The sequence below is a fragment of the Bubalus kerabau genome, chromosome 9 (assembly GCF_029407905.1).
Source record: "Bubalus kerabau isolate K-KA32 ecotype Philippines breed swamp buffalo chromosome 9, PCC_UOA_SB_1v2, whole genome shotgun sequence".
NCBI classification, from domain to species: Eukaryota; Metazoa; Chordata; class Mammalia; order Artiodactyla; family Bovidae; genus Bubalus; species Bubalus kerabau.
Genome location: NC_073632.1, coordinates 23,094,297 through 23,114,125, shown reverse-complemented (window position 1 = coordinate 23,114,125; position 19,829 = coordinate 23,094,297). Strand labels below are relative to the sequence as shown.

The window sequence follows — 19,829 nt, the reverse complement described above, 5'->3', positions numbered from 1 at the left end:
TAAATTACATGTTTATTAGTAATTATAAATAATTTAATCCAGTAAAAAAAACATTTAACAACTTTTAGTGGCAAGATCACTAAATATTAAATTTCAACAAATGTATATATCTTTTTATTCAGTAAACATATATCTATGAAGTATGATAGAGTAATTAAAATATTTTCAATTGCATAAAAATATATCATGTGAAGTTAAAATATATATATAGGGACTTCCCTGGTGGTCTAGTGGCTAAGATTCCACGCTCACAACTCAGGGAGCCCAGGTTTAACCCGTGGTCAGGGAACAAGATCCCACATGCTGCAACCAAGAGTTCACACGCCACAACTAAAGATCCAGCATTCAGCACTGAAGACCAAAGATCCTATGGGCCTCAACTAAGACTGAGAGAAAAAAAGCACAATATGAATTTTCCAACTGTTAAAAGAGGAGATGGCATACATATTTTTTAAGTTTTTTAAAATTGAAAAATAGTTGATTTGCAATGTTGTTGTACATGTATTTTTAAAACAGATGATGATGAATATCAGATCTGAACTATCTTTAGAGATCACAGGATACACAGTGTTGTGTAAGTTTTATTTTTAAAATATCAACATGTACATCCTCAAAAATGTGTAACAAGGCAAATACTTTATTTAAAAAAGGGGTGGGCAGGGTATCTGCAAGAAAAAAAAAAAGTGAAAGTGGCTCAGTTGTGCCTGATTCTTTGCAACTCCATGGACTATAAAGCTCATGGAATTCTCCAGGCCAGAATGCTGGAGTGGGTAGCCTTTCCCTTCTTTAGGGGATCTTCCCAACTCGGGGATCGAACCCAGGTCTCCCGCATTGCAGGCGGATTCTTTACCAGCCAAGCCAAACGGATTCTTTACCAGCCAAGCCAAACCTCCCAAATCAAAAACCTAGACTGAGAAGAACCTCTGCTTATAAACTAATATCTGTGTATCTATAGTACTTCTATTCACTGGACTACTACATAGCAATAAGTAGCAATACTATAGAGCCTATCCCTTCTCCAGCAGATCTTCTCGGGAAGATCTTCTCTGCATCGGCCCAGGAATCAAACCAGGGTCTGCTGCATTGCCAACTGAACTATGAGGGAAGCCCATATCTAGCAATAAAACAGATGATAAAGATATCAAAATACTTGGCTATGGAGTGATCTTACAGACTACACTACCAAGTAAAAAACCAAGATACCAAACAATGTTGAGGGTTTCTTCAAGAAGGGTGGCATATTCTAATGTTAAAAAAAAAAAAAAAACAACGGAAGGCTAAGCCATATAATATTTAAAGCAGGTCACCCATGGGTAAAAGAGAAGGGAAAAGAGGGAATCAGGACAAAAGTTAGAATTTTCTGAATAAAATTCTTTTGCAGATTTGACTTTGGAACCATGAAAACATCTTTTGCATAATTATAAAATACATTAAATTCAAAACATTTTTAAAAAAGCATATCCTCAAAGCAACAAAAAAAAGTTTAAATAAATAAATCAGCATAACTCTCACCCAAATGGTAGAATTACAAACCAAGAAAAAATAATTTCAAGTGTCTTTAAAACACAGTAATTTAAATACACATTTTTAGTGAGATAAACCTAGTGAGATATGCCACCAACAAGGAAATAAAAAGACTTTAAATTATTTTATTAGTAACTATATTTGTATTGATACTGTGAAACTATTTGTCTAAAAGGATAAAGCAAGTAAGTTACTAAATTAACATCATTAGGAACCAAGACACTCAACCCAAAAGCTATGAAAGAAAAATAGTGTTGTATTTGACAGTGTAAGAAAATATCTTTTCTCCAAGGCAATAACCACCAAAAGTGAATTAGCAGGAAAAAACTAGTTTAAATTACTAATAACTATTATTAGTATCACAGCAGTGGGCTCCTTTCTTTAAAATACCATTATTTTGTCAAATCTAAGAAACCATTATAAGATACATTATTATTGTCTATACTAATGTACAAAACATTTTTAACTCAACAAGAGGCATCCAGTTAGATTTTAGAGATGTCAAAAATGTGGGAAAATGTGTCTGAGATTCAACATGAAAAGAATTTCTACAAATTAATGTATTCCAAAGACCAAATGGAAAAAAAGGGCAAAAGATATCAAGTAACAATTATCAAAAGGGAAATAAATGGACTATACGTGTTATGAGTGAGGTATTCAAACCACATTCAAAAGAAATACAAAGTAAGACTACAGTGAGGTACTATTTTTTATTGCAAAGATCAAAAGGATGATAATATTGCTAAAGTGTGAGGGAACTCAGGCATGCTCTGACATTGCTGGTTAAAGTCTAAATCAGGTATAACAAAATTAGAAATGTACCTGTCCTGATATAGCAGCTGTACTTCTAGAAATTTATCCTGCAGATATGCTGATAAATGTGCAAAATAACCCATATAGAGGCTAGTTTATGCAACATTACTTTAAGTGGGGGAAGAAAGCTGATAGATCTTTCCATATGTTGGTGCTGGATAACAGCAATATATCACACACTGGAACACTATGCACCTACTGAAAAGAATGCTGCTGCGGCTGCTAAGTCGCTTCAGTCGTGTCCAACTCTGTGCGACCCCACAGACGGCAGCCCACCAGGCTCCCCCGTCCCTGGGATTCTCCAGGCAAGAACACTGGAGTGGATTGCCATTTCCTTCTCCAATGCATGAAAGTGAAAAGTGAGAGTGAAGTCGCTCAGTCGTGTCCAACTCTTAGCGACCCCATGGACTGCAGCCTACCAGGCTCCTCCATCCATGGGATCTTCCAGGCAAGAGTACTGAGTGGTGTGCCATTGCCTTCTCCGACTGAAAAGAATGAGGGTGATTTTAATGGACTCTTATGGTTGGTGTCTTAAGATATATTAATTTTACAAAATAAGATTACAAACAGTGTGTACAATATACTACTGGTGGAGAAAGAGTAAGAAAGTGGGATGAGAATACAGATTTTCTTTGTGATAAATAAAATATTTCTGATGAGATAAACAAGAAGCTACGAATACCATTTGCCTCTGGGATGGGAATGTGGGTGGCTTGGACTTACAATCACAAATACAAATCTTCTGATGTATTAGTTTTTAGTATATAACCTAAAAAAAAAATTAAAAAGCAACACTTGCCTTTTTTCCTTTTGAGGTTTCAGAATCCTCATCTTCATCTACACTGGGTAGATTTGCCTCACTACATAGAAAATAAGGGGGAAAAAAAATCTTCAGTGACAATTACAACTCATACATTAAATTCAGAAGTTTTATTCTCCTTGTTCACTTAATACAGAGATCAGCAAACTTTCTGTAAAGGGCCAGAGACTAAATATTTTAGAATTTTGCAAGCCATATGGCCTCTGAAGCCACTACTCTGCTTTGCTTTGCAACTAAAGTATGAAAGCAGCCACAGACTAAATATGTGGTTGTGTTCCAATAAAACCATAACAAAGTCCAATGATGGGCCAGACTGGGCCCACTGGCCGTTGTTTATTGACCTCTGCCATAAATGAACACGTAGTTTTTGTTTTCATCTTAACTACAGATTTCATCTACTTTCACTCATTTTTCCTTTCTGTCTTGGATTTTAAATTAGGGGGAAAGGACTCAAAAACAAAACAGAAGTAAAGAAACATACTGTTAAGAAAATCTTAGTTGATGGAAAAAAAGTAATTTCAATGGTATTAACCCAATAAAATTGTTACACCTCTACCATTCTGAGAAATATCAAACCTTCACTGAGAATTATTGACCTCAGATTCTAAAAGACCAGAATCATGTATCTATTAACAGTTCATGTTAATCTGAACACAATGATAAACCAACTGTAATTTATAAATGAAGCATACAGAACAGGGAGCACCGTAAAAGACACATTTTTATACAGGACAAATATTCTATCAAATAAAGTAAAAATAAATCCTTCTGAAGACAACTCTGCTAAACTGTTTTTAGTTAAAATCTTAGCTATTAAAATAAAGATGTAAACTGTTTCAATATTGCTTGTATACAACTTTTTAAATGCTCTCCTACAAACATTTTACAAAAATGTTTAAAAAGTGGTTCATTTTTAACATTGAACATCTTAACATTTAAAGGTGGTCTACTCAATTTCTGTAAATTTTTAACTTAACATTGAACATCTTAACATTTAAAGGTGGTCTACTCAATTTCAGGTTTAATGCCAATTTGTCAAAACAACACCTAAGTAACAAACATCTGTAATAAAAAATAATCAGAAATAAAAAGAAAGAAGGCCATAAAAATGGCAATTTTGAGTGAGAAACTTACTGGTTCAAAGCTTTCCTTCAAATAAAACTTAACTTCAAATTCAACATCTCATAGGTGAAGGCACCTAAAGTGGTAATGATGAACGGAGCTGTTGCCCAGACAGAAGGGAAGTACCTACAATACTTAGCCAATATACTCTGAAAGACTTCTTGCATAAAGTTTCTAAAAAGTACTTGCAGTTTTGGTAGAACTTAAGTGTATATATTTATGTATCTCTTGATTTGCTATTTGTTCTGGCCAGCAGAAACCAGATCAATAACCAAGAAACTAATAGCAATGCTAAAATTGTAATACAAATCTCATGACATGCAAAAGGTTGTATGAAAGCCATTTAAACATCTACAGCAGTCACTCCAAGTACATTAACAGAGTATAATGAACGCTTCACTTAACTTCTGTCTGGGTCAACACCTGTGTTTAGCATTTATAGGGTTTCTGCTTTCTCTGGTAGCAATCTATGATGAACATGGTTGGGGACGGGGTGGGGGGTTGGGGAGAGTTTCAACTGCAAAGACAGACACTAAACTTTCTTACAAACTTCAGAAACTGTAATCTGCGTTCATTCACTCCTGGTAAATGGTGGCTTTTCTTATCACTACCTGAACAGAGTGCCATATTAAAAAAAAAATAATGTCTTTAATAGGAAATCCACAATATGGTCAACTTTTAATCATAAGATTACATGTATAATATGTACATATTTATACATTGCAAAAGATGAAGAAATATAACCACATAATTATTTACCAATAAAACAATTGCTTTTTCTTTCCTTAATGCTACTGTAAGTCAATGTTTTCTTAAGAATATCATACTCTTAAAAATATTTCCATGGAACATAAATTGTTTTTCTAATGAAAGTTTCATTCTTATAAAATATCTGAGTGGGTAAAAAGAATTCTTACTCTTTATCTGTATCTCCTTCACTTTCTTCTCCATGATCAAAGCTCCAATTATTTTTAAAACCTCCATCTCTTTTAGATTCTGATCTAGCCAAAGCTGAAATAAAAACAAACTCAGATAAGTATTCATTAATAGAGCTATTCAATATAAAATAAAATTGAGCATTTGCCAAATTCTTTACTTAGTCAAGATTTTCTTTTGTTTGCCTTTTGCCTACTGCCTCTAAGAGAAAAAGAACACATTAAAATCTGTTTATACACTTGTCCATATGTGTGAATGTGCTACAGAAAAAAGCTCAAATTCAGTAAAATATAATAAAAAATGTGGACAGGAACACATGAATATGTATGAAACACATACAAATCAACCCTGTATCTCCATATTTGATCACTGGTTCTAGAAATTAGTAACAATTTGCTTGCCTTATTAATGAGAACTAAATCCAGACCACTAGCCTTTTTACTACCTCAGCCAACTGTCTCTGCATTTTAACAGAAAAGAAACAAACCAAGGTTTTTTGGGTTAGCATCAGGGAGAGCTCAATGTTCAAAAAACCTCTCCAAATCAGAACACCAAACATGCTTAACTATGAGATTAAAATCATATAAATGCATGCCTGAAATATCCTGAAGCCATAAACAACTAGAAAGTGGGAACCTGAGAAATAAATGAAGTTCTGAAGGTGGCATTTATTTTGGAGCCACATAACAAAAACCTGAGGCCTAGAGCTTAGGAAGATCACTTCTGGGGGGCCCAGCAAGATGAAAGGTCAGACTGAAGACCAGAAGGGCAACAATCCAACTGGCTGAACTAGTGCGGAAAAAAAAGAAACTTACTGAAGAAAGAGACGGCGGTGGGGGGTGGGGGGGTGCTGATAATTACGATATCATGCTGTTGGTTCTAGGTTCCGGGATTGAACTAAAGACAAACAGGGCTTCCCTGATGGCTCAGCAGGTAGAAGAATCCACCAGCAATGCAGGCGACACGTGTTTGATCCTTGGGTCGGGAAGATCCCCTAGAGGAAGAAAATGGCAACCCACTCCAGTATTCTTCCCTGGGAAAGCCCATGGACAGAGAAGCCTGGCGGGCTACAGTCCAAAGGGTCATAAAGAACTGGACACAACTGAGCGACTATGCATTCATGCAAAGACAAATAAAGAATACCTCCACTTCATGTTTAGGGAATACCTCAACATGAGCTCACAGTTACTCAGGTTTGGGACCAGAATTTTCACCACCTACATGGCCCAGAAGAGTCCATAATTAAAATGGAAAAGATGCACAATATCACAAAGATGTTAGGGAAGTGCAAAGCAAAAATATAATGAGATACTATTTCACATTTGTTAGGATGGCTATTTTTTTTTAATGGAAAACAGTAAGTGTTGGTGAGGATGTGGAGAAACTGGAACTCTTATGCATTACCTGTGGGAACAGAAAATGGTGCAGCCATTGTGGAAAATGCTTGGCAGTTCTTCAGAAAGTTAAACATAGAACTACTCTATGATCAGTGATCCTTCTTCTAGAAATATACCCAGAAACAACTGAGAGCATGGACTCTGAAACTTGTACACCAAAGTTTACAGCAGCATTATTCACAGAAGTCAGAAGGTGGGAACAACCCAAATGTCCATCAGCAGATGAACAGATAAACAAAATGTGCTGTGTTCACAAATACACATACAGAGGATTATTTTCTGCCTTATTTTTTTAATTATAAAGAAACGAACTCTTAACATACTACAACATGGATGAACCTTGAAAACAGGAGTAAAATGCTTTACCCATTTTAACTCATGGGGCTTCCCTGGTAGCTCAACTGGTAAAGAATACGCCTGCAATGCAGGAAACCTAGGTTCGATCCCTGGGTTGGGAAGATCCCCTGGAGAAGGGAATGGCTACCCACTCCAGTATTCGTGCCTGGAGAACTCCATGGACAGAGGAGCCTGGCAAGCTACAAGTCCATGGGGTCACAAAGAGTCAGACACAACAGCAACTTTCACTTTCATTTTACTCATGCCAGACACAGAAGGACAAATATTGCATTATTCCATTTATATGATATATCTAAAAATAGGCAAATCCTGAGAGCAAGTAGAATAGAGGTTTCCAGGGGCTGAAGGGAGAGGAGAATGTAGAGTTATTTTTTAATGGGTACTGAGCTTTTGTCTGGGATGATGTGAAAGTTCTAGAAATGGATAGTGGTGATAGTTACATAACATGAACGTACTTAATGCCAATTTACATTTGTATATTTATAGTTAAAACAATAAATTTTATGTTGTGTATATTTTCCCACAGTAAAAAACTGTAAAGGCTAAAACATAAGTACTAAAACCTCTAAATGACTAGCAGAATCAAATATAAATCTTCTCTAAAAAAACTAAACGTCAATGTCTCAAAAAAATTCAAAAAATACGAGTTTACAACCAAAAATATTACAAAGTAGGTGGAAAGAAGTCATCATGAGCAAATCTGAAACCTCTTTACATGTATAATATACATAAATAAATAGCAGATAATAGGAGCAAGGTTTTTCTTTCAGAAAAAGAAGTTATAAATTAGCAAGAGAGGAGAGCTAGAATGAACTGTTCATTCTAGTGGTGCTAGGTTAGAGTAAGAAGTATCAGTATGAACTTATATTTATTTGATACAAATACAGATGAATAGATACAGAAACAAATACAGACACCTACAAGTGATATCCTAGTAGCAACAAGCACGCTTACAACCAGATTTTATTTTCTGAATACCATTCTCCAATACAAGGAGCCAGAGCTTCCTGGAGAAATGACTGATTCTAGGATGAGGCAGGAAAAATACAAGGTAAGTCTGGAGTATTCTGTAGGGCCAGAAAGCAAGAAGGCGTTTAAAAAAAAAAAAAGGATGGTGTAAAGTAATTAGCCTCCAATTAAAATAAATTAATTAAACAAAAAAAAAGATGGGAAATTTCAAAAGGATTCAAGAGCAACCTAAAAGAAATTCCCAATCACCAAAAGTGGAACAATTTTAACAAAAATAAATGATAACAGTACTGAATTATAATCCCCCTAATAAAATATTCATTATATAAATAACTGAATAAATAAATGGGGAGAAGGGACACATCTTCCTTACAGAATTCCAAATAATACATATACAAACCCCTGCCTTTAAGAGACAGAACTTGTAATTCACTTCCAATGAGTCAACTACAGGAAAAGCTGACTAACAGTAAGAAATCTGATAATCACTACCTGCATCAAGTGAACATCAAAGTTAACATCAAAAGTGATGTTTTATTCATAGCATTCCCTTCATGGATCATAGCCTTGTCGTGGTGAAGGCACTTGCATAACTCAATGAAGCTATGAACCATGCTGTGCGGGGCCACCCAAGATGAACAGGTCACGATGGAGAGTTCTGAAAAAACGACTTCCACTGGAGGAGGGAATGACAAATCACTTCAATATTCTTGCCTTGAAAACCCCACGAACAGTATGAAAAGGCAAAAAAAGATATGACACCTGGAGATAAGCCCCCCAGGTCAGAAAGTGCTCAATATGCTACTGGGAGAGAGCACAGAAATAGCTCCAGAAAGAACAGAGGATGGGCCAAATGGAAATGACACACAGTTGTGCATATGCCTCGGGGTGAAAATAATGTCCGATGATGTAAAGAATACTGCATCGGAACCTGGAATCTTAGGACCATGAATCAAGGTAAATTGGACGTGGCCAAGCAGAGGTAGCAAGAGAGAACATCAACATTTTAGGTATCAGTGAACTAAAATGGAGGGGAAGAGGCATTTAATTCAGATGACCACTGTATCTACTACTGTGGACAAGAATACCTTAGAAGAAAAGAGTCCAAAGTAAACTCCTTATTGCAAAATTCTGGCTTAAATTGAAGAAAGTAAAGAAAACCACTAGGCCTTTCAGGTATAACTTAAATCAAATCCCTTATGATTATACAGTGGAGGTGATGAATAGATTCAAGTGATTAGATCTGGTGGAAGGAGTGTCTGAAGAACTATGGATGGAGGTTCATAACACTGTACAGGGGGCAGTGACCAAAACCATCCCCAAGAAAAGGAAAGCAAGAAGGCAAAGTGGTTGTCTGAGGAGACTTTCAAATAGCTGAGAAAAGAGAACAAGCAAAAGGCAAGGGAGAAAGGGAAAAATATATCCAACAACACACAGAGAGAATAGCAAGGAGAGAGAAGAAAAGTCTTCTTAAATGAACAATGTAAAGAAATAGAGGGAAACAAAAGAATGGGAGACTAGAGATCTCTTCAAGAAAATTGGAGATACCAAGGAAACATTTCATGCAAAGATGGGCATGATAAAGGACAGAATCGGTAAGGACCTAATAGAAGGAGAAGAGACTAAGAAGAGGTGGCAAGTATACACTGAAGAATTGTACAAAAAAGGTCTTAATGACCCAGATTACTGTGATGGTGTGCTTACTTCACCTAGAGTCAGACATCCTGGAATGCAAAGTCAAGTGGGCCTTAGGAAGCATCACTATGAACAAAGCTAGTGGAGGTGATGGAATTCCAACTGAGCTATTACAAATCCTTAAAAATGATGCTGTTAAAGTCCTCCACTCAACATGCCAGCAAATATGGAAAACTCAGCAATGTCCACAGGACTGGAAAAGGTCAGTTTTCATTCTAATCCCAAAGAAAGGCAATGCCAAAGAATGTTCAAACTACCATACAGCTGCACTCATTTCCGGAGAAGGCAATGGCACCCCACTCCAGTACTCTTGCCTGGAAAATCCCATGGATGGAGAAGCCTGATAGGTGGCAGTCCATGGGGTCGCACAGAGTCGGACACGACTGAGCGACTTCACTTTCACTTTCATGAACTGGAGAAGGAAATGGCCACCCAGTCCAGTGTTCTTGCCTGGAGAATCCCAGGGACGGGAGAGCCTGGTGGGCTGCCATCTATAGGGTCGCACAGAGTGGACACGAAGGAAGTGACTTAGCAGCAGCAGCAGCACTCATTTCACATGCTAGCAAGGTAACGTTCAATATTCTTCAAGCTAGGCTTCAACAATACGTGAACTGAGAACTTTCAGATATACAAGCTGAGCTTACAAAAAGCAGAGGAACCAGAAATCAAACTGGCAACATTTGTTGGATTATAGAGAAAGCAAGGGAATCCCACAGAAACACCTACTTCTGTTTCATTAAATATAAAGCTTTGACTGTGTGGATCACAACAAACTGTGAAAAATTCTTAAAAGAGATGGGAGTACCAGACCACCTTACCTGCCTTCTGAGAAACTTGCATGCAGGTCAAGAAGCAAGTCAGAACCAGACATGGAACAACAGACTGGTTCAAAATTGACAAAGGAGTATGTCAAGGCTGTATATTGTTACCCTGCTTATTTAACTTATATACAGGATACATCATGCAAAATGCCAGGTGGGATGAATTACAAGCTGGAATCAACGTTGCTGAGTGAAGTATCAATAACCTCAGATATGCAGATAATACCATTCTAATGGTAAAAAGCAAAGATAAACTAAAGAGCCTCTTGATTAAGGTGAAAGAGAGTGAAAAAGCTGGCTTAAAACTCAACATTCAAAAAACGAACTCAATGGCATTCAGTCCTACCACTTCATGGCAACCAGAAGGGGAAAACGTGGAAACAGTGGCAGACTTTATCATCTTGGGCTCCAAAATCACTGCAGATGGTGACTGCACCCGTGAAATTAAAAGACGCTTGTTCCCTGGAAGGAAACCTATGATGAACCTAGACAATGGATTAAAAAGAAGAGACATCACTTTGCCAACAAAGGTCCGTATAGTCAAAGCCATGGTTTCTCCAGTAATCATGAATGGATGTAAGAGTTGGACCATAAAGAAGGCTGAGTGCCTAAGACTTTGGACTTCTGAATTGTGTACTGGAAGACTTTTGAGAGCCCCTTGGATTGCCAGATCAAACCAGTCAACCCTAAAGGACACCAACCTGAATATTCATTGGAAGGACTGATGTTGAAACTGAAGCTCCAATATTTTGGCCACCTCAGGTGAAGGCCGACTCATTGGAAAAGACCTTGATGTTAGAAAAGATTGAAGGCAAAAGGAAAAAGGGGCAACAGAGGGTAAGATGGTTGGATAGCATCACAGACTCAATGTATGTGAGTCTGAGCAAACTTCGGGAGATGGTGAAGGACAGGGAAGCCTGGCGTGCTGCATTTCATGGGGTTGCAAAGAGTTGGACATGACTTCGGGACTCAACAACAACATTCATAGCACGTTTAATACGATGTGATGAAAATGTGACTTCAGCTCTCTGTTTTCTTCCCCAAAACCCATGTCAGTTTCGTCATGAGAACACATCAGATAAACCCAAATTGAGGAACATTTTAGAAAATCCTGACCAGGACAGTTTAAAACTGTTAAGGTTATGAAAAAAGAAGATTAAAGAAACCGACATGATCAGAAGAGACAAAGGTGATATGACAACCAAATGCAATGTGGAGTCCTGGACTGGATCGTACAAAAGAAAAAAGACATTAATGAAATAACTAGTGAAATTCAAGTCAAGTCTGTAGTTTATGCCCTTGTTAATTTCCTAGTATTTACAAACATATGATTATCTAAGTCAACAACATTAGGGGAAGATGGGTAAACAGTACAAAGCAACTATAACATCTTTGAAACTTCTCTATAAATCTAAAATTATCCCTCCAAAATATTCAGAAACCAAATGTAAAATAAACCTGTGTTTTTTTTTAAAAAAGGGTTATGAAGAACGAAATAAACTCTGATGATTACTAGTCTATAAAGACTCCTAAAGGCAGCAACTAGTATCCATCACTGAAAGCCACGCAAGTTACCATAAAGTCCACTAAGCAGTGAAAAACCAAGAGGTTTTTACATTGTGTACACCCTAAAGGAAACAGGGTTCTGTACACACAATTCTAACAGGTCTAATCGTATCATTTCCTAATTGACAGCAGACTAGAACCTATAAATAAGTGAGAGAAAAATAACCTAATGAAAGTGATGATTGCCAATTAGAACAAAATAAATGATAAAACACAAGCAAATTCTAAAAACATAAATTTTAGAGCAGCTTGCACTAAGGAAAAAAACTTTGAACCCTCAGAAATCCTTGAGAGTATCAGCACTTTTTGCTGTCTTGTTATGGTTGACACTCATAATGATCAGAGTGGAAAATTACATCCACTGTATTCTATTTACAAAATTAAAGGAAATACAAAGGCTAAAGAGAGTTCTTCATTAAGCAACATAAATTAAATACTGCATTTTTCTCCATGCACCTCCACTAAAATGACAGTAATGAAAGGAAAGGGGAAAATCAGAAACCTGTAAGAACAGAAAGAACCCAGAAAGAAGATAACAGCAGATGACGGATGTACCTAACTGATGAAAGATGAAAATCTGATGGATGCATAGGAACTGATTTAGTTTGTCTACAGAAAGAAACAAACACCTGTGAGGGCACAAATATTACCAAACTGACAAAAGAAAAATTTTTGAATACTGCTATCAATAAAAGATAATTGAATTATTACAAATCTTTCTGAAAAGAAAAATTCAGACACAGAAGGCTTCTCCCATAATTTCTTTCAAGCTTTTAAAAAATACCAACAAATAGATCTAGACTTTTCCAGAAGAATAAAATTTTTAAAAAGGAACATTTTGCAGCTTTTTATGAAGTCAGAAGACTATCCCAAACCTGCTAATAACATTTAAGGAAGGAAAATGCCATGAGAACATGCTCTCATGAAGATAGATATCTAACTCTAAATAAGATAACAGTAAATCAAATACAGCGATAATAATATATTACAACCAAGTAGCGTTTATTCTAAAAGCGAGTTCACATTTGAAAATCATGATGTAATTCACAAAATAAAAACTCAGCAAACTAAGTGTAGAAGGAATAAAAAGAAAAGAGTAACTACTGCACAAAACCCTTTGGAAAGCACTGTAACTTCTCGCCTTAAGCAGCATGAACAGTTTTATAACTGTGTAGTGAAGGTCCTAGCTGGCACAGCATGGCGAGGGCAGAAAACGTCTGCAAGAGGTGAGGAAAGCAAACAAGAAGCAAACCCCCCATGTACACAGCCCCAGAGCTAAAAAACTGCAGGCACAAGGCATCTGAAGGTAAGAAGAAAATCTGATTTTTTTTTTTTTTTTAAAGAACAAGTATTTAGTAGAATGTGAATTAACAAATACATAAGAAGGATACAACTGGAAAATGATTTGGGAACCATTATAATAAAAACTGATTAAAGCATACATCATCAAGGAATGCTGAAGCTAATAAATGGAAAGAAGCTAATTCTAAGAGTGAAATCTGGTAAGAAATATGTTGTTCTATTGTCTCAAAGTAGTTCCCCACAGGATATTAATTACAAAGGAGAATATAGTACCTTTCAGTGGAGAAACCTGGCAAAAACCATCTTAACTAAGTCATCAAAGATAATTTCACCAATAAATAGGACAGAAGCTCATGACTGTGAAATTACTTATAAAAATGCATAACCTAAATCTAATCATTAGGAAGCATCAGACAAACTCAAAGTACAAAATAACTGTAAAGTTTATGGCTTCCCAGGTGGTGTAGTGGTAAAAAATCCTCCTGCCAATGCAGGATGCAAGTTCCATCCCTGGGTCAGGAAGATCCCCCTGGAGCAGAAATGGCAAACTGTTCAGAAGAATCTGCCTGCAATGCAGGAGACCCAGGTTTGATCCCTGGGTTGGGAAAACTCCCTGGAGAAAGGAATTGCTACTCACTCCAGTAGTGTTGTCTGGAGAATCCCGTGGAGAGAGGAGCCTGATGAGGTTGCAAAGAGTGGGACATGACTGAGAGATTGAGTGCACACACACATCTGTTAAACATGTCAATGTAGAGAGAGACAAAGAAAGACTGGAATACTCTTCCAGATTAAAAAAGACAGAAGAAACATGACTAATAAATGCAGTAAGTGATCCTAAATTGGACCCGGAATCAGAATTTTTCTTTTTCCTAAAAGAACACTTTAGGTCAACTAGTAAAAATTGAAATAAAGTCTGTAGATTAGACAATAGTATTATATTAGTGTTAATTTTCTGATTTTGATAACTACACTGTAGTAATTTAAGAGGATCTATAGTTCAAAAAACATGAAGAAGAGGCAGGACAATGAAGTAAGTTGGGGTAATGAGCAGTGTGCCTGAAATTTATTTTCAAATAGTTCAGGGGAAAAAAAGTAAGCATATATAAACATATACAGTTAGAGAGAGAATACAATAAAGCAATGATGGTAAATATCAATACTTGGAGAAATAAGTTAAGGGCAAACGAAAATTCTTTCTACTAATCTTACAACCACCACAGTACCTTGGTAGGAAAGTCTCAACTGTAAATTGACGAACTGTTGGAGGTTCAGTATTTACATGTCTGAGGGTTAAAACTCCAGAGGCACCCAGTCATAAGAGGGGGTCCCACTCTCGTGAGTCTCACCTTCAGGAGCGTGACCAGGTTCTCCCAGTAAACACTGGAGAAAAATCCACCCCCACCCCACCCTCCCCTTCCATCTGGGAAAGGGAAAAAGAAACCATTTTGAAATGCAAGAGAGGACTCTGTTCTTAACAAGGCCTCAGGAGTAAGAAAGAGCCTAACCTACAAAAGTTATATTAAACTGACACAACTCCTGCTGGGAGAAGGGAGATACCAAACACCAGCCCATTCTAGCCATCCCATCCCACCTAAAAGTAGAGAAAAACACAGAAACAAGTGTAAAGTTCACAGTTTAGAGGCCTAGGCTCATGGAACTGAAGATCAGACCCAATCCCAGGACTGTAGAATGCTTCCTCTTACCCGAAAACCTGTAGTTCCTTTTATCCAGTATATCATGTCCAGGTATCAGGAAAAAAATTATTAAGACATACTAAAAGGCAAAAAACACAATTTGATGTGATAAACAAGCATCAAGGCAGACATGGCATGGATGTTGGAATTATCAAGCTGGGAATTTAAACAACTGTGATTACTCTGCTAAGGGCTCTAATGGTTAAAGCAGACAGTACAGCAGACAGTTAATTAACAAATTAACACCTCTGCAATGTAGGCAGAGGTGAAAATCCTAAGAACCAAAAATTAATGCTAGAAATAAAAATATGTAACCTCTGATGAGCTTAATAGACTGGACACAGCTAAGGAAAGAATCTCTGAACTTGAGTATATGAATGAAAGGGAAAGTGAAAGTTGCTCAGTCGTGTCGGACTCTTTGTGACCCCATGGACTACACAGTCCATGGAACTCTCCAGGCCAGAATACTGGAGTGGGTAGCCTTTCCCTTCTCCAGGGGATCTTCCCAACCCAGGGATCAAACCCAGGTCTCCTGCATTGCAGGCAGATTCTTTACCAGCTCAGCCACAAGGGAAGCCCAAGAATAATGGAGTGGGTTGCCATTTCCTTCTCCAGTGGATCTTCCCGACCCAGGAATCAAACCGGGTCTCCTGCATTTGCAGGCGGATTCTTTACCAACTGAGCAATCAGGGAAACCAAAGAGAACTGACTGAAGGGGGGCAAAAAAAGAAACAACGCCCAAGGGTTGTGGGAGAAGTACAAAAGGTGTATCCTATGATTAATAGAAATACTAGAAGGAGAATAAAGGAACAGGAAAAATATTTGAAACAATAAAAGAGTGAGAATTTCCCCAAATTAACATCAGACAACAAACCACAGATCCAGAAGTTCTGAGGCAGAATAAATCTAAAAAACTACACCAAGGTGTCGGCTACATATTGGCACTTGCCAAGAACATCTGCCAGCAACTGAACAACAAGGGCCTTTGCCACCTGCCTCTGCAGAGACTGACCCCTGTGCTGCTGTGGCTGCTGACCCTCAGCACCACTGAGGAGAACCCAGGGTGGAGAGTGAGGAACTCTGTGCTCCAGGGAACCTGGTGTAACAGATCTTCAGACAATCAGGTATCTTCAGGAACTGACTTCATGATCCAAATCCTTGCATCTCCTCATACCTAGAAAAGCACTAAATCCCCTTCATGGTGACATCAGCTCCTTGTGACTAGCAAAAAACCTTTTGTAAAATAAGCACTTGATTGCGCTGAACTCCCTTTTCAGCAAAATCTTATACACTGACCATCCCCCATTACCGCTTTGGATCAGTCTCTCAGAGCTCTTTGAGGTGCTGTCTCCCAGGCTGCAGTCCTCATTTAGCCTCAAACAAAACTTAACTCACAGCTCTTACATTGTGCATCTTTTTAGTCCACATAGGCGTATCATTTGCAAACCACAGGCAGAGGTAGGATGGGGGAGGGATGGGTGGGTGATGCTGAAAGACGCCCGGGGGTGGGGCGGGGGACACACCACACACCCACACCACACACACCCCCACCAACCACACATACACACACACTAACCACACACACATACACACACACTACCTAAAAAGGACCAAAGGTAAGAATTGTAACTGAATTCTCCTCGGAAATTATGCAAACAAGACAGGAGAGTGAACCAGTATACAGTACAGGGCGGGGGGCCTCTGGGTCTCTGTACCCTGATATTATTTTTCAGTGTGTTAAGTCGCTTCAGTCATGTCCAACTCTGTGCCAACCTAACCAGGCTCCTCTACCATGGGATTCTCCAGGCAAGAAAATGGAGTGGTTTGCCATTCCCTTCTACAGGTAGTAAAGGAAAAATAAGACTTTCTTAGACAAATATCCAGAGAACTTGCTGCTGTTTTGCAAATTTTTTTTTTTTTTAAGTTTTTCAAAGGGAAGAAAAATGATGTAGGTTAGAAATCTGAATGTATATAAAGAAAGACTATCAAGAAGGAATAAGTGAAGATAAAATTAAAACTTCAATTTTTCTTATTTCCAGTAGCAGGTAATAGTTTGCTGAAAATAATATAAACAAGGTATTTGATTATATATTTTCTGTGTTGTATTTACAGAGATACAGATTGGGAAGAAAGAAATAAAACTTTGTAGATGACATGATCATCTAGGTAGAAAATCCGAATCACTCAAAAAAAAAAAAAAAAAACCACCCTCTTGGAACTAAAAAGCAAATACATTAAAGCCGCAGGATACAAGGTTAATGCAAAAAAATTACACTTTCCTATATACCAATAATGAGCAAGGTGAATGTGAAATTAAAAACACAATAACACTGACATTAGCACCGAAAAAATGAAATATTTAGCTATAAAGCTAACAAAATACATATAAAATCTACACAGGAGAAACTACAAAACTCTGATGGATGAAATCAAAGAAAAACTAAATAAATGGAGAGATATTTTGAGTTCACAGATGGGAAGATTCAATACCGTCAAGATGTCAGTCCTTTCTAACTTTATAAATTCAATGCAACTGCAGTCCAAGTTTTAGCAAGTTATTTTATGAATGTTAAGGAACTGATTCTGAAGTTTATATGGAAAGGAAAAAGATTCAGAATAGCCATCACAATATTTGTTTAGTCTGACTCTTTTTGCGACTCCGACTGTAGCCCACCAGGCTCCTCTAACCATGGGATTTCCCAGCTAAGAATACCGGAGTGGGTTGCCATTTCCTTCTTCCGTGGATCTTCCCAACCCAGGGATCAAACCTGCATCTCCTGCATTACAGATGAATTCTTTACCACTGAGTCACCAGGGAAGCCCAATCACAATGTTTAAGAACAAATCTGGAGCACAGACACCACCTGACTTCAAAGACTTATAAAGGCACAGTAATCAAGTCAGAGTAGTATCTGCAAAAGAACAAGTAAATGAGTGGAAAAGCATACAGAGCCCAGAACAGAGGCACATAAATATAGTCAACTGTTGCTTTTCAACGCTGGAAAGGCAACACAATAGAGCAAAAGATAATCTTTTTCAAAAATGGTGCTGGAACAACTGCACGTTCACATGCAAAGTAATGAATCTCGACACAGACCTTACGCCGCTCACAAAAATTAAAGCAAAAAAAAACTAATTCAAAATGGATCACAGACCTAAGTGTAAAGTATACAACTATAAAACTCCTAGAAGATAACACAGGAGAAAAGCTAGCTGGTATGGAGATGACTCTTTAGCTAAAACACCAAAAATATAATCCACGAAAGAAAGAATTGATAAACTGGACTTCATTACAATTAAAAACTTTTGCTCTGTCAAGAAAACCAGAAAACAAGCCACAGAGTGGGAGAAAATATCTGCAAAAAAACACAAATCTGATAAAGGACTTTATCCAAAATATACATAAAACTCAATGACTAAAAAAAACAACCTGATTAAAAAATAAGTCAAAGACCTTAACAGACACCTTACCAAAGAAGATACAGACATGGCAAATGAGCATACAAAAAAATTCTTCACATCATATGTCATAAGGGAAATGCAAACTAATGAGATACCACTACTCATCCATTAAAATCGACAAAATCGGGAACACTAACACCAAATGCTGTGAGGATGTGGCACAAGCATGCGCATTCACTGCTGGGGAGAATACAGAACAGTACAGGTTTAGTTTCTTACAAAGCAAAACGCACTGTTACCATACGGTTCACAACTACACTCCTCGATATTCACCCACAGGAGCAAAAAACTAATATCCACACTGAATCCGCACCCAGATATTTACAGCAGCTTCATCATAACTGGCAAAACTTGGAAGCAACCAAGATAGCCTTCAGTAGGTAGGTGGATGAATAAACTGTGGTGAATTTCATGAAATATTATTTGGGGGGAAAAAAAGAAGGAGTTGCCAAGTCATGAAACAACATGGAGGATGAAACAACCTTAAATGCCTATCACTCAGTGAAAACAAAACAAAACAAAAACCAGAAAAGCAGACCCACTGTATGACTTCACCTAGATGGCACTGTGAATAGACAAAACTATGGAGACAGTAAAAAGCTCAGTAGTTGCCAGGGTGAGGTGGGTGTGGGGAATGGAGGGATGAACAGGTAGAACAATGGAGATTTTTATGGCAATGAAAATACTCTGTGATACAATAAAGATGGTACATGTCATTATACACTTGTCCAAACTCACAGACTACACCACACAATGTGCAGTCTATGGGTGAACCATAGCGTAAACTATGCACTCTTGAGAGGTTATGATGTGTCAACGGAGGTTTACCAATTGCAGCAGACGTACCACTCTGGTAAGAGATGTTGATATTGGTGAAGGCTATGCATGTGTTGGGGTGGGAGGTACATGGCAAATCTCTGTACCTTCCTCTCTCAATTTGCTGAGAACCTAAAACTTCTTTTTAAAAAACGAGTAAAAAAAATAAGTAAACCTTTTGCATAGTTAGGAAAAAAAAGTCCTCCCTGCCCAGTTTTATTTTTTATTGGAATATAATTGCTTTACAATGTTATGTCACCTTCTGCTGTACAAGGAAGTGAATCAACTTTATGTAAAATATATCCCCCCTCCCTCCTAAACCTCCCTTCCCCACCCCATCCCACCTCTCGAGGTCATCACAGAGCATTGAGCTGAGTTTCCCATGCTTTAAGCCAGGATTTTACGCATGGTAATGTATACATGCCAATCCAACTCTCCCAACTAATCCCCCCGCCGTGTCCACCCCTGTTCACCATGTCCACATGTCTACTCCTGCTCTGGAAATAAGCTCATCTGTACCATTTTTCCAGAGAAG

General features: G+C 37.6%; 1 protein-coding gene across 7 annotated transcripts in view; it reads right to left on the bottom strand.

Moving 5' to 3' along the window:
* The window catches only part of SENP6 (SUMO specific peptidase 6), a 132,048-nt gene that overhangs the window by 92,627 nt on the left and 19,592 nt on the right, over nt 1-19,829 (bottom strand). For 6 of the 7 annotated variants that reach the window (XM_055534832.1, XM_055534826.1, XM_055534827.1 and 3 more), the window contains exons 2-3: nt 5,197-5,290; nt 3,137-3,197 (exon numbers count right to left, since the gene is read on the bottom strand). In XM_055534832.1, the coding sequence (XP_055390807.1) occupies nt 3,137-3,197; nt 5,197-5,290 (155 nt within the window). Of the gene's footprint in view, nt 1-3,136; nt 3,198-4,291; nt 4,356-5,196; nt 5,291-19,829 lie in introns of those variants that run through there. The other variant, XM_055534831.1, reaches the window with a different exon arrangement.